This window comes from Copadichromis virginalis, linkage group LG5 (genome assembly GCF_057382275.1).
Source record: "Copadichromis virginalis isolate Kocher_CV1m ecotype Utaka linkage group LG5, C_Virginalis_male_GT1.1, whole genome shotgun sequence".
NCBI lineage: Eukaryota > Metazoa > Chordata > Actinopteri > Cichliformes > Cichlidae > Copadichromis > Copadichromis virginalis.
Window position 1 is genome coordinate 11,411,018 of NC_140622.1, and position 15,666 is coordinate 11,426,683.

The following is a 15,666-nucleotide window of genomic DNA, read 5'->3' on the forward strand; positions in this document are numbered from 1 at the left end:
AAACAATAAACTGCAGAGAGTCTGTCAAGAGCAGATGACCATTTCTGGCTTATCTATAGAGCTTTTGCTGATTTTGACACAGCCAACAGTTAACAGTCGATCTCCCTATCAGGAATGCGGGACTCTGGCTTTGTCTATTCTGAGAAACTCTGGTCCCCCCCCCCCCCCCCCCCCCATGCTGCTGCACTGTCACCCTGCTCTCATACCACACACCAACCTCTCCCTTTGCTCTGAAGGTCAGATCTGCTGGAGCAGGAGTGTGAGAGGCACAGTAGCTTATGACACAATTAACGGACACACAAAATTGCAGCATCTGCAAGTGATAATACAGCACACTGGGCTTTCAGTGGACAGGCATCATTCTTCTTTGCTTTTTTCCCTCTCAGAGGCTTGGTGTGGTAAATCCAAACATGTTGCTGGCATCAGCTCCGCAGAAAAAACAAACGATGAAAAAAGAAAAACATGAAGCTGTGACTCTTTTCAACACTTTTTGGGCATAAATCGAAACATTTATTGGTTTTAAATTCACATGAGGCTCTTTATTGTGAACCCTGCGCCATGTTTCTCTCTATTAATATAATGTTGGATATTTATAGTAACATGTTTAATGCCACACAGCTCCTGAAATAATCTCTTCTAAGGTTGCATCCTCTGTGGCCACACACAATAGCAAACATCCCTGGCAGCACTTGACAACAAAAACGCTGCACGACTATTACTTAGAGGCCAACGTGAGTTCACAGCATGAAAGTCACGCAAGAGGTTAAATGTAGGGTCAAACAAAAGTTAAGTAGATGAGAAGATGAATTATGAAGTCTTGGCTGTAACTTTGATTCTGTTTTAGTGTTGTTGTTTTTGTTTGTTTGTTTTCATCTCTGTCTCTCTGATTATTCCTGTTTTTGTTGTTGTCTTTTAAACATATTATTTCATGGTAGAGGTAATGATGCAATGCCCTTCAGAGTCTGCATAAAGGAAAATAATAACTCTCTCCCTCCAGGATGCTCCTAATGCAACTCTCTAACACTCCCTCGCTGTGTGTACAGTGCATAAAATAACTGGGATACAAAAATAGCCGGCTTGAGTTCAGAGCAATGACAAAAACGTAGCTTTCCTTTTGTGTCAATTGAGACAGCCGCCCCGCACCAATAGGAGTCGGAGGAGGTGGCATATGCTAATGAGGGACAAATGTCCACTGACCGTGACCTTGAGGAAAACAGTATAAAGGAGGGCACATCCCAGTAAGCAGTTATTTCGTTGTGCTCTTTCTGAGGTCAGTGGACAACTTTTTGCCTCTGTTTGGTAGGTTGAACTTTGCGCATTTTGCGCGCGGGGATTGTCTGCCTTTTTAAAGAGTCCCAATTTATTTTTTAAGAGTAAAATAATCTCGCTTGCCATTGCTTCGTCGGTTAACGGTCTTTACACTTCTGTAGTTTTCTTCTGATTTCTTAGTAGCGGATTTGCGCTCTTTGCGCACAGGCTGTTTTCGTTTCATCCCGTCGTGGAAACTGAAGTAACCACAGGCGCTTTGACATGTAATGAGCTACTGACCTTAATGCAAAGATTTGTCTTCTTATCAAAGAAATTCTTCAACTGGTGCCTCCAGTTTTCGGGGCCGGCGAGGAGCTGCCACCATGTCGCGCTTTGACGTGAAAGAGTTTGGAGAGGCTTCGCCGTTTTTACGCAAAACTGATCTGGAGCTGCTGGCGATGCAAACCACGGCTTTTGACGGTAGGCCTTTTAAGGAGACTTCAAAGGAACTAAACCTTAAAGCGCTTCACTTAAGAAATAGTCTTTTTAAAAAAGGAGAAATCTATCTGATGTTGTGCGATTAGGCCTTTTCATTTTAGTAACAAAGCTGTGTTTAATGTAATGTTTTTAAAGGGATAAAACAAACAGTTTTGAAACAACAACAACAACAAAAATGCGTAAACTATGTTTGGAATTTTAAAATTGAGATCATTGTGATCGCAACAAATGCATCCTAACATAACAGAACATATATTAGTTAGTTATTAGTTATTCATATTTTATTCAAAGTTTGATTTGAACTTTGCATTTACATTATATATATATATATATATTGTTTGTTTGTTTGTTTAAATCTGCTTAACTAAATGTTTATTAACCAGTGTATGAATGTGAGAGTGAATGAATAGTGGTATTGTAAAGCGCTTTGGGTGCCTTGAAAAGCGCTATATAAATCCAATCCATTATTATTATTATTATTATTATTAAATTTTTTGAGATTTGTTTTTTTATTATCAATAATTCCCCCAATCCTCTCAATAATACTCCTCTCTCTCTACACCTCTGCCAGGTAAGAAGCGAGCTTGGATCCCGGATGAAAAAGAGGCTTACATTGAGATCGAGATCAAGGAAGTCAGCGGTGACAAAGTCATTGTTGAGACCAAAGATGGCAGGGTAAATGTTCATCCCTCTGTGGTACGGTGGTACCTGCTGACACATCTTCTCATGACTTTAACTGTATCTGCATGATTTCTTTCTCATGTCTTTGTGTGTCCATCGCCTCAGACCCTGACAGTGAAGGACTGTGACATCCAGCAAATGAACCCTCCAAAGTATGACATGATCGAAGACATGGCCATGCTGACGCACCTCAATGAGGCCTCTGTGCTTCACAACCTGCGCAGCCGCTACAGTGCCTGGATGATCTATGTAAGTATCTCAGCACCGAGGGATGCCATGTTTCCAGGTTGCTTTAAGTGGCTAGATTATCCAGAGTTCAGCTGTGAGCTTGTGTGAAGTCAGCCTCTCAGTAGAAAGATGGTTTTAGGCATCTTGTGTCTTGTCCCTCTGTTTCCTCAGACTTACTCGGGGCTCTTCTGCGTGACAGTGAATCCATACAAATGGCTGCCTGTCTACACAGCTCCTGTGGTGGCTGCCTACAAAGGAAAACGCCGCTCTGAGGCACCGCCGCACATCTACTCGATTGCAGACAATGCCTACAATGACATGCTTCGCAGTGAGTGCACACACACACTCACGCACATGTGAAATAACTCTGCAAAGTGGTCTAACGCAGGTGGTGTCTTTTTAAATATAAACACACATCTATTCTGTCTTCATCAGATCGAGAGAATCAATCCATGCTCATCACGTAAGTTTCACCTGCTTTATTTTTTATTTTATTTTTAAATTTGGTCTTGTTTCAAGCCACAAATTTGGGAAGAAATACACATCTTACACACGTACAACAATTTTAAAGATTTGATTTGAAGATTTTTTTGTTTTTTCCTCCATTTTTTATTTTTCTCTGACTGAACCTTGTTCCTTCCTTTTTAATTTTTTTACCCCACTTGTAACATGCAGTGTACGTGTACCAGTTTTGTGAGCAGTTTTTACTGTGTCTGTTTGTATGTACACTTTGTTATTTTTTTACACTCCTATAGCGGAGAATCCGGTGCTGGCAAAACTGTCAACACGAAACGTGTCATTCAGTATTTTGCCATTGTGGCAGCTCTCGGGGATACACCTGCCAAAAAAGGAGTAAGGCCGATGTGGCAACCCGTATTTTTGTTTCCTCCCGTTTTTTAATCTTTTTTTTTTTTTTTTTTGCTTCATTTAATTTTTATTTTCTTCCTCTTTTTTTTGGTCCCAGGACCCCTTCAGTGTACACCCTTAAAACCATGTCCATACATTTTCCTCACTGTCAACATGGTGAATGTGAGAACTGATTACATTCATGTCTGAGTCTCTACCTTCATGTGTTGTGTTCCAGCTGCTCCACTCTGCTTTCTTATTGTTTTTAATCATTCCTTTTGTCCTCTCCCCTTTTCCCTTTTTTATGGCTCAGAATTTTAATTTTCTCTTCTTTTCCCCTTTTGCTTTAATTTTTTTTGGGACTTTTCCGTGTTGTTTGATGCTCCCCTTTTTCTTCCCTCCGTTCATCATAAGAAACATGGTGGCCTTTTTTTTTTTTTTTTTTTTTTTTACCACAGCTTTAACACCAAGTTTCTAATTTTCCAGTCGATCATGGTGTTCCCCTTTGATTGTGAGAGCATTATTCAGTCATGGCTTCTGTGATATGACACTCACACTCTTTTCCCCTTCTTTCTTTACAGCAAGGTCCTGCAACCAAAACTGGGGTGAGTTTAGCAGCAAAATAAACACAACTGTCAAAAATTACTTTGTGTTGGCATTTTTTTTATATTACACTTTTTTTTCTTTGCAGGGGACTCTGGAGGATCAGATCATTGAGGCGAATCCTGCCATGGAGGCGTTTGGTAATGCCAAAACGCTAAGGAATGACAACTCATCCCGATTTGTGAGTAACTGGAAACTGTACTTAGTCTAAAACAGAGTTTATGGATTGAAACATATTTGGAATTCTCTTAATGGTGATTATTTATTTTAAACTCGATGATTTCTTACGTCTGCAGGGCAAATTCATTAGGATCCACTTTGGTCCTACTGGCAAACTGGCCTCAGCTGACATTGACATATGTGAGTAAATAAAAGCGCAGAGTGATTAAAACCACACAGTTCTCAGTTTGTTTCATGTCCCACACAAACATGTCCTTCAGATCTTCTGGAAAAATCCAGAGTTATATTCCAGCAGCCTGGTGAGAGAAGCTACCACATCTACTACCAGATCATGTCACAGAAGAAACCAGAACTCTTAGGTTAGTTACTCTGGTTACTTTGGATATTTAGATACTGTGTACTACTGCTGATCTGCAAAATGATTTTAAAAACCTTTGTTTTCCAGACATGCTGCTGGTGTCGTCCAACCCATATGACTACCACTTCTGCTCCCAGGGCGTGACGACTGTCGAGAACCTGAATGATGGGCTGGAGCTGATGGCCACTGATGTAAACTTTTATCCTCTTCGCTGATAAACAAAACAAAACAAAAAAACAAACCCAAACCTGTACGCTGAATAGATTTGCAAAGTTGTGAGCGTTGCTTTCTTGATCTCTTACAGCATGCCATGGACATCCTGGGCTTCCTACCAGAGGAGAAGTATGGCTGCTATAAAATAGTTGGAGCCATCATGCACTTTGGCAACATGAAATTCAAGCAAAAGCAGCGCGAGGAACAGGCGGAGGCCGACGGCACTGAAAGTAAGAACCTGTAGTCTGCAAGGAGTGAGCATAAAAGAATGAAAAGAAACCATGCAGTTAAAACAGGGGTCATGTTTCACACGTTTTTCATCTCCCTTTCTGCTACCAGATGCAGACAAAGCCTCATACCTGATGGGAGTCAGTTCAGCTGACCTCATCAAGGGCCTCCTCCACCCAAGGGTGAAGGTGGGAAATGAGTATGTTGTGAAGGGACAGAATGTTGAACAGGTGAGGAGACGCAGTGTCTCATGTCTGTGTTTTTGTTAAGCGTAAAGAGGCATAATCCACCCCATAATAATCATACAAACATCTATTAGTACAGTGGAGTAAAAGTTCAGTGGTTGCTCTCCTACCGCTAGGCTAATGGAAGGACGGCTTCTTAATCCTCAGTCAATACACTCACCTCTCAACACACACTAGAATATGGTTTTCAAACAACAGAGGCCATCCACGTGAATGATAGTATTCCTTCTTTGTGTGTGTGTGTGTGTGTGTGTGTGTGTGTGTGTGTGTGTGTGTGTGTGTGTGTGTGTAACTGTGCTTGGGTGCTGAAGGTTACCTATGCAGTCGGAGCTTTGGCCAAAGCCACGTATGACCGCATGTTCAAATGGCTCGTGGGGCGCATCAACCGGACCCTGTACACCTCCCTCCCTCGCCAGTACTTCATAGGAGTCTTGGACATTGCAGGGTTTGAGATCTTTGATGTGAGTTGATCTGCATGAAAGTTCAAATAACAGTCATACAGATAAAAGTTGAAAAAATAAAACTAGTTCAACACTTGCGTGATGATACGTCTTTTTGTAACCTGATCGTTCCTCGCCGTAGCTCACACTGCAATGACTCGGCAACGCTGCAGGCTGATCTGTAACAGTTCCTCCTGTTTTTCATGCTCCTGTGGTGTCTCCTCTGAACACCTGTTCTTTTTTCTTTTTTCTTCCATTGAAGCTCAACAGCTTTGAGCAGCTGTGCATCAACTTCACGAATGAGAAACTGCAACAGTTTTTCAACCACCACATGTTCATCCTGGAGCAGGAAGAGTACAAGAGAGAGGGTATCGAATGGACCTTCATCGATTTCGGGCTGGACCTTCAAGCGTGCATTGATCTCATTGAAAAGGTGAGCACAGCGTTGTGCTGTTACACATGTGAGGGCTTATAGAGACTAACATGCTGTGTTTGGTGCAGCCGCTGGGCATCATGTCCATCCTTGAAGAGGAGTGCATGTTCCCAAAGGCTTCAGATAACAGCTTTAAAGCCAAGATGTATGACAATCACCTTGGCAAGTCACCAAACTTCCAAAAACCACGGCCAGACAAGAAGCGCAAGTTCGAGGCCCATTTTGAACTGGTGCACTACGCTGGAGTAGTAAGTTGGTTTTCACAAGAGCAATTCTACAAGATAACATTTTACATTTAATACATTACCTGTTTATACATTTGCATTTGTTTGTTTATTTGTAGGTACCGTACAACATTTTTGGCTGGTTAGACAAAAATAAGGACCCACTGAATGAGACAGTGGTGGCTTGTTTCCAAAAGTCTGCCAACAAGCTGCTTGCTTCTCTGTATGAGAATTACGTTGGCTCTGACTCAGGTACAGTTTGGATTCTGATGGATGACTAAAGAATGAATAAATGATGTTTTAATCGTTTATTAATTTAGTAATCCTTCCTTTGACACCCTTGCAGCGCCTGACCCCAAGGCAGGTGGCAAGGAAAAGAGGAAGAAGGCAGCCTCCTTCCAGACTGTGTCCCAGCTTCATAAGGTGAGGCTGATGTGGCTGCTGCAGGGCTTGTGGAAAAACACTGAAGCTGGAAGCAAATGCACTGAGAGGCTTTAATGCAGGTGTTTAGTGCAAAATTGTGGATGTCACTGGAGCATGGGGACGGAGGCAGTTAAGACTTGCAGTGATGTTTAGGGCAATGATCACATGAACATCACTTTAAGTCTGTGCTGGCTCCTCTCTTCTTTACTTCAAGGATTTCTCATGTGAGCGTCACAGAGTAACAGGTTTTGCATGGTTGATGTCTTTGGTATTTTAACAGATTATTCAAAGTATTTTTATTCACTCATTTGGTTTGCTGTGATTCTTTGTTCCTGCAGGAAAATCTGAATAAGCTGATGACCAACCTCCGGAGCACGCAGCCCCATTTTGTTCGCTGCATCATCCCTAATGAGACCAAGACTCCAGGTAAACCGAAACGTAATCATCACATATTACCAGCTGATTAAAACCAATATGGACTTTTGGACACCACGACTCATGTTTGAAACCTGTTCTGCACAGGGATCATGGATGCATTTCTTGTGCTGCACCAGCTGCGCTGTAACGGCGTGCTGGAAGGCATCAGGATCTGCAGGAAGGGCTTTCCTAACCGGATCCTCTACGCCGAGTTCAAGCAGCGGTAAGATATGCGCACACATCACTCAGATCACATAAGAGATATCGCGGTGCTATCATGGTCCTTTTTGTTTGGTAATCATTCAATCAGCTACCGCATCCTGAACCCACACGCCATCCCAGATGACAAGTTTGTGGACAGCAGGAAAGCAGCGGAGAAGCTGCTGGCCTCCCTGGACATCGACCACAGCCAGTACAGATTTGGACACACAAAGGTGTCTATTTTATTTGATATTTTTCTATGTTTCTCATAATTTATACACAGTACATTTTTTAAGATTAAATTGAAACAGTACATAAAATACTCCATATACATATTTACACACAAAGGGATAAATTAAAATTAATAATAATAATTAATCAAAATGCTAATAGTGTATAACACAGATTTTTTATATTAGCTATTAAACAATTTAACAATTCAAATGCATTTATTTAGAAGGTTTCTGTGTTTTTCTTTAATACAAATATGAATATATTTTACTTAGTACATTTTTATTGTGGCTGTATTCCTTGCATGGCTGTGTCAAAGTTAAAATGATTTTTGAAATTGAAAGTTAATCGACCATTTGATTATGCAAATAAAAATCTTTGTAATCCACACTTTTTAGTTTGTATTTTGTAATTAAAGCAGTGTTTCTTTTCATGTAGGTGTTCTTCAAAGCAGGCTTGCTGGGTCACCTCGAAGAGATGAGGGATGAGCGTTTGGCCAAAGTCTTGACGCTGTTCCAGGCGGCCGCTCGTGGCAAAATCATGAGGATGGAGCTGCTGAAGATGACGGAAAGGAGGTAAAAAAAAGAAAAGAAAAGAAAAGAAAAAGAAAAAAGAAAAAGTAATTTTGCTCATTACTCTAAAAGAAGAGAAAGTGTGTTAATGAACACCAGTCTTCGAGCTCCACCTTACAGGAAGGTGAAGACATGAGTACAAAAAGCAGACCTCCAACAGTTGCTCCTCCGAACAGGTTGAATAGAGCCCGGTGAGCCGCCAGCCCCCCGGCCTGTGATACACTATACCTTATCGTTCACTCCCTCGCTCAAGTATGTTTGGCATGCAAGGGCAGTGTTATCGGCGTGTGTGAGGCGTGTGCTTGTCCTTGTATGGTTACCAGTTATGCGTGTGGCCCTGCTGTTAATAAGGGCTGCATGCCCCCCTCATCTCTCTCCCGCACACCCCACGCTCGCAGGTCTCTGGCCATTCTCTCCCTCTGCTTTCTCTAAATGAAACAATGCGGACGGTGTCCTCAGAGCCAGGTGGCGACATGTGTCAAGTGGCAGCTGCTCCGGGCCTCCCTAAAAATACAACCATCACCACCACCCCCACCCCTTCCCTGGATGCCCAATGGCCCCTGGCCCCTTTTGTCCACGGCGCCTGTACTTCTAAGTGTGTGCATTGATGGGATAGGTGGCGGGTGACGGAGGATTAAAGCTGGCTGTCGGACAGAGGGCTTTAGTTTCTAAATAAACACAAACGCTCACCTTTGAGAGGCACCCGGCACGGAGTCATGTCAAAAACGCAATCAGCCCCTCAACCCTCCCGCACAACCACCACCTCCCAACCCTTGCAAGCGCACGCTCGCCCAAACCCTCTAAACATTGACGCGAAGTCCTTGACTAATCTGCTCCGGGTCCATATTTAGGGCTGTGAGACACCATCCTGCTGAGACTAAATCAATCTGGCTACCCTGTTTGGCCAGAGTCGTGAAACATCAAAAGCAGCATTAGGTGTATGATTTCATGTGGCATCCATCTGTGTATGATTAGATACAAGGGAGTGGATACTCGCAGGGTTAGTGCCAAAAAATCAAGCGCCAAGAAGAAGTCGATAAATAAACGGGGAAAGCCCGGGATAAATCTCTCTGACCTAACCGCCCTGCGGTATAACATTTAGGATTTTAACTTTGCATCCACTGAACTTTCGAGCAGACTTGGCATCATGTGACACTACTTTAGCTACCTAATATATCCATTTATTTAAGTTTTCTATTTGAACTTCTTATCTGTAGCTTTTAGTTGTTTAAACCATTTATTCTGCACCTTTTATTCATTTCAAATATAACACTTTTAGCTCTCCAGTTAATATATCATTCTCTTTACTCGACCTTTCCCTGATTACATGCTCCCAGTAGAAGTGATCACAGGGAACAAAAACTACATTTATATTTACTTTTAATTTACTGAAATAACATTAAAGCTACACAAATTTAATTCATGTTTGCTCACATAAATATATAGAAAATATTTTTTTTTCCAGTCAAAATGTCACATGACTGTGATGTAGTTGTTTGCGTTGAGAGATCCGTTCTGAAAGTTTACCCCTGGTAAAAACATTGCCTGTATAAGCATTAAAACTAATAGGAAAAAATGACCGAACACTAAAACAGCTTTTTTTTGTCAATTAAATTATGTTATATAAAACTAATTTAGCTACACAACAGGTTTTAAACAAAGAAAACCTTTTGTTGATGTTTTCAGAGAGGCTCTGATGATCATCCAGTGGAACATCCGGGCCTTCAACGCCGTCAAGCACTGGCCCTGGATGAAGCTCTTCTTCAAAATAAAACCCCTCCTGAAGAGCGTCGCTAACGAGAAAGAGCTGGCGTCTCTGAAGGAGGAGCTGGCCAAGCTGAAGGAAGCTCTGGAAAAATCTGAAATGAAACGGAAGGAGCTGGAAGAGCGGCAGGTCAGCCTGATCCAAGAGAAGAATGACCTCTCTCTACAGCTGCAAGCCGTAAGTTTTTCTCCTGATGTGCGGTATTTACACATTCAGCCTTTACACACACTGGCGTAGTGAGAAATTTGCTAAAGATGTACTTTTTCTTCCTCACAGGAGCAGGACAACCTGGCAGACGCTGAGGAACGCTGTGACCTGCTCATCAAGACTAAGATCCAGCTGGAGGCCAAAGTCAAGGAACTCCTGGAAAGGCTGGAGGACGAGGAAGAGATGAGCTCTAATGTGCTCGCTAAGAAGCGCAAGCTGGAGGATGAGTGTGCCGAGCTGAAGAAGGATATAGACGATCTGGAGATCACCCTGGCTAAACTGGAAAAGGAGAAGCATGCCACTGAGAACAAGGTAAGAAAAATGGATGAGAAAGAGCAGTAAGCTTCCTCCAGGGGGCGCTAAGAGGCCAGAGAAAGGACCACAGCATGCACAGTGGACAGGAGTTCAGTTTCTCACTGGCTGATTGTTAAACTCATTTTTAATCTTTTTATTTTGCAGGTGAAAAACCTAATTGAGGAAATGGCAGCTCTGGATGAAACCATACTGAAGCTGACCAAGGAGAAGAAGGCTCTTCAGGAGGCTCATCAGCAGACTCTGGATGACCTACAGGCAGAGGAGGACAAAGTCAACACTCTGACCAAAGCAAAGGCTAAGCTGGAGCAACAAGTAGATGATGTGAGTTTAAGACTAAACACAGAAACAAAGTGCTGTTACACCATTTAGTCAAAATTGTAAGATGTTTTCTTTCTGTGGTTCATCAGCTGGAAGGCTCTTTGGAACAAGAGAAAAAGCTACGTATGGACCTGGAACGAGTCAAACGTAAGCTGGAGGGAGATCTAAAGCTCTCTTTAGAGTCTGTGATGGACTTGGAGAATGACAAACAGCAACTTGAAGAGAAGCTGAAAAAGTGAGGATTGTCCCATAATCGCAGATAAACCATCTTTTAAACTATAAAGAGTGAATGATAAAGAACGATTCCCGAACATTTTCCCAACAGAAAAGACTTTGAAATGAATGAAATTAGCACAAGGATAGAAGATGAGCAAGCATTGTCCAATCAGCTTCAGAAGAAGATAAAGGAGCTGCAGGTGAAAATGAGCCTTAGCGTCTAGTAGAGCAGATGTGAGCCACCATCACAAAGTAACTGACTGTCGCTTTTCTCCAGGCTCGCATCGAGGAGTTGGAAGAGGAGCTAGAGGCCGACAGGGCTTACAGGGCTAAAGTGGAGAAGCACCGCGGGGACGTGGCCCGTGAGCTGGAGGAGCTGAGCGAGCGCCTGGAGGAGGCCGGTGGAGCCACCTCGGCCCAGATCGAGATGAACAAGAAGAGAGAGGCGGATTTTCTGAAGCTGCGGCGGGACCTAGAGGAAGCCATGCTGCACCACGAGGCCACGACCGCAGCTTTGCGGAAGAAGCACGCCGACACCGTGGCAGAGCTGAGCGAGCAGATTGACAGCCTGCAGAGGGTTAAGCAGAAACTGGAGAAAGAGAGGAGCGAGGCCAAGATGGAGGCCGATGACCTGGCCTCGACTGTGGAGCAGCTCTCCAGGGGCAAGGTATAGATAGAGATTTAAACTAGTACGGGAATTGCATTTATATTTGTGGCGAAATCAAAGAATTTGCATCTACTCAACAGGCCACTTCAGAGAAGACGTGCCGACTCTATGAAGATCAAATGAACGAGGCTAAAGCCAAGGTGGAGGAGCTCCAGAGGCAGCTCAGTGAAACCAGCACACAAAAGGCCCGTGCTCAGGCTGAGAGTGGTAAGAGGCTATAATTTGATCTAAAAATCTCACAGATTTCATAGACTCATAAGTAATGCCTGTAACTGCTTAACTCCACTATGCAGCCGAGCTGGGCAGGAAGCTTGAGGAGCGAGAGGGCATGGTGTCCCAGCTCCAACGTGCCAAAAACTCCTTCAGCCAGAGCGTGGAGGAGCTCAAGAAACAGCTTGAGGAGGAGAATAAGGTCAGCTCCCAATTGATCAGTTCATCAGTCAAAACTTACCGGCTCACTCGGCGTGTGTTGAGAGTTCCTCCAGTTAAATTAACTCCTTTTCTACCATCATAACTGATCTCTTAAGGCCAAGAGCGCCTTGGCCCATGCTCTCCAATCGTCTCGGCACGACTGTGATCTCCTAAGAGAGCAGTACGATGAAGAGCAGGAGACCAAGGCTGACCTGCAGAGAGCTCTGTCCAAAGCCAACGCTGAGGTGGCTCAGTGGAGGACAAAGTATGAAACTGATGCCATCCAGAGGACTGAGGAGCTGGAGGAAGCCAAGTGAGCGTGATGTGGTTTTTAACTTGCAAAATTCGATGGCGCCACGTGATTATTTTGAGAGCTGACTTTCAGTTCTGTTTGCCTCTCATTAGAAAGAAGCTGGTGGCACGCCTACAGGAGGCTGAAGAGAGTGTAGAAGCTTCCAATGCCAAGTGCTCCTCCCTGGAGAAGACGAAACATCGACTCCAGACAGAGATCGAAGACCTGGTCATTGATCTGGAACGTGCCAATGCTGCGGCTGCTGCCCTGGACAGAAAGCAGCGGAACTTTGACAAGGTACTGGCAATGACAAGGACCCTACATCATCAGTACTGCATTCCTGATGTGACCTACTTTGGTGAATTATCTTTGCATTCTTTAGGGAATATCACCCTATTTTTGCACCTCAATCTAGACCCTCTGAGAAGCAATGCTAATAAAAAGCCAAAGAAAACCTTTAATTGTCCCTTCCAGGTGCTAGCTGAATGGAAGCAGAAGTACGAAGAGTCCCAGTCAGAGCTGGAGACCTCTCAAAAAGAGTCTCGTGGCCTGAGCACAGAGCTCTTTAAACTGAAGAACACCTATGAAGAGACCTTAGAACATCTGGAGACCATCAAAAGGGAGAACAAGAACCTCCAAGGTACACATGGCATCATTAAAATTCAGCTGGAATTTACAGAAAGGTTTTCCCTTGACGTAAATTTAAATATAATACTTTCACATATCTTCTCCACCAGAGGAGATTGCTGACCTTTCAGATCAAATCAGTCAGGGAGGAAAAACCATTCACGAGCTGGAAAAGATAAAGAAGGGTCTGGACATCGAGAAAAGTGAGATTCAAGCTGCACTAGAGGAAGCTGAAGTAAGCAGCTTGCTGCGTTTATGTGCAATATTCCTTAAGAACAGTCTGCTAAATTCTTAATGCTCCATCTGTCTGTCTCAGGCTACTCTGGAACACGAAGAGAGCAAAACTCTCCGGACCCAGCTGGAGCTTAACCAGATAAAAGCTGATATTGACAGGAAGCTAGCGGAGAAGGATGAAGAAATTGACAATCTTCGGTGGGTTTTCTAGATAAAGCTCAATTACACTCTTGCTGATCTGCAGGAGTTTTTTATTTGCGCCTTTTTCTCCTTTTCAGGCGGAACCACCAGAAAACGGTGGAGTCTATGCAGGCTACCTTGGATGCTGAGGCCAAGTCTCGCAACGAGGCAGTGCGCCTGAGGAAGAAGATGGAAGGCGACCTGAATGAGATGGAGGTGCAGTTGAACCACGCTAACAGGCAGGCCTCGGAGTCCCAGAAACTCCTCAGAAACCTACAGGTGCAGCTCAAGGTGAGTCCATAACTACAGCCGGTCAGTGAGCTCACCTGATGTGCCATTGCACTCTAATGACTTTCTCCACCTGACGCATGACTCCAGGACACTCAGCTAGAGCTGGATGAGACCACCCACAAGAACGAGGAGCTGAAGGAGCAGGTTGCAGTGACAGAGCGTCGAAACAACCTGCTCACCGCCGAAGTGGAGGAGCTCAGGGCCATGCTGGAGCAGAACGATCGCTCACGCAAGCTGGCAGAACATGAACTGCTCGAGGCTACTGAAAGAGTCAACCTGCTGCACTCTCAGGTTGGAAGAAAATATTAGATGTTTTTTAAGATAGCACTAGTTATAGTCTTGTACTTTAAATGTTGGAAGGAGTTTTCCGTTTCAGAACACTGGGCTGATCAACCAGAAGAAGAAGCTGGAGGGCGATCTGTCCGTGCTGTCGAATGAGGTGGATGATGCCGTACAGGAGTGCCGTAATGCAGAAGAAAAAGCCAAAAAGGCAATCACTGATGTAAGTGCCCCAGTAACCAAAATACCAAATACAACTGTATACATCTGTGGCATAGGACTGGTTGCAATTAAGTTAGATTATTTGCCGATTTAACAGAGATTTTCTGCATTTGTAGGCGGCCATGATGGCAGAGGAGCTGAAGAAGGAGCAGGACACAAGTGCGCATCTGGAGAGGATGAAGAAGAACATGGAGCAGACCATAAAGGACCTGCAGATGCGTCTGAACGAGGCTGAGCAGATTGCCCTCAAGGGTGGAAAGAAGCAAGTTCAGAAGCTGGAGGCCAGAGTAGGAAATCACATCAGTCAACTGCATATTTACATAGTCTCTCGTCCACGTGCTTTACTTTGGAGTGAGTTTTAGTCATTTGCTTATTGCAATGGTAGGTCAAAGAACTGGAGAACGAATTTGAGTCTGAGCAAAAGAAGAGCCAAGAGTATCAGAAGGGAGTGCGCAAGTATGAAAGGAGAATCAAAGAGCTCTCCTACCAGGTAACTCACTGCGTGTGCACACGGAGCATGCAGAGGTGTGCAAATAAGATGTAAGACCTACCTCTGTTTCTCTGCAGGCCGAGGAGGACAAGAAGAATCTGGTCCGCCTGCAAGACCTCATCGACAAGCTGCAAGCCAAAGTAAAGAGTTACAAGAGACAGGCCGAAGAAGCGGTGAGTTTTCTGTTTGACAGTAAATGAAAGCTGTAATCGAAGCGATGATTCTAAGTGATGTTGTTTAAACTACAAATTTCTGAGCTTTTCTGTGCGCCACCAGACTGAAAATATCAATAGAATACTCAAAGATCTTTTAGTTTGGTGTAAATTGAATATTTTTCTTGGTTTTCTTTTACGCAGGAAGATCAGGTGAACACCAACATGTCCAAGTACAGGAAACTCCAGCATGAGCTTGACGATGCAGAGGAGAGGGCCGATATGGCTGAATCGCAGGTCAACAAGCTGCGTACCCGCACCCGGGATCAAGGCACCAAGGTCGGTAAACAACCCACAATGCATTTCTTGTTACAGCTCACTGCAGAATGGAATTGTATGACCTTTGGAAGAATATTTTAAAATTAGCCAGCGGGCTCCGTAGCATGGACTAATTTTAGAAGAGACTAGATGTAATCCTCTGTTAAAGATGAACTCACTTTAGCCCTCTCATGTGATCTGTAGCACGGTTATGAGTAACTCTGACACTGTGTATGTTGTTGCTAACAAACATCACTGTCTCGTGCTTTTCAGCTGGCCGAGTGATGGAAGAAAGCTGCCCTCAAACCTACGACAGTCAGCCAGCTGCAACAGCTGTGCACCAACTGTGATGGCGCACCCTCCAAATAAAGACTTTTAAACCTTTAAACGTGTCGTGTGTGTGTGTGTGTGTG

At 43.8% G+C, this 15,666-nt stretch overlaps 1 protein-coding gene across 1 annotated transcript; it reads left to right on the plus strand.

Annotated features, from left to right (window-relative positions):
- Window positions 1-1,259: 1,259 nt before the first annotated feature.
- Window positions 1,260-15,641, plus strand: myh7ba (myosin, heavy chain 7B, cardiac muscle, beta a). The gene is made up of 43 exons (XM_085455903.1): window positions 1,260-1,299; window positions 1,580-1,728; window positions 2,318-2,421; window positions 2,533-2,676; window positions 2,827-2,983; window positions 3,091-3,118; window positions 3,411-3,507; window positions 4,193-4,285; window positions 4,401-4,464; window positions 4,545-4,643; window positions 4,730-4,833; window positions 4,947-5,085; window positions 5,195-5,313; window positions 5,640-5,789; window positions 6,031-6,201; window positions 6,270-6,449; window positions 6,545-6,677; window positions 6,772-6,848; window positions 7,187-7,274; window positions 7,371-7,488; window positions 7,576-7,699; window positions 8,136-8,272; window positions 9,956-10,211; window positions 10,311-10,553; window positions 10,701-10,877; window positions 10,964-11,109; window positions 11,200-11,290; window positions 11,368-11,757; window positions 11,838-11,964; window positions 12,051-12,169; window positions 12,285-12,481; window positions 12,574-12,757; window positions 12,935-13,100; window positions 13,198-13,322; window positions 13,404-13,519; window positions 13,600-13,792; window positions 13,880-14,083; window positions 14,169-14,294; window positions 14,410-14,580; window positions 14,679-14,783; window positions 14,861-14,956; window positions 15,140-15,274; window positions 15,527-15,641. The coding sequence occupies exons 2-43, from the start codon at window positions 1,632-1,634 to the stop codon at window positions 15,536-15,538; spliced, it is 5,802 nt and encodes a 1,933-aa protein (XP_085312029.1). The 5' UTR covers window positions 1,260-1,299; window positions 1,580-1,631; the 3' UTR covers window positions 15,539-15,641.
- Window positions 15,642-15,666: the final 25 nt, after the last annotated feature.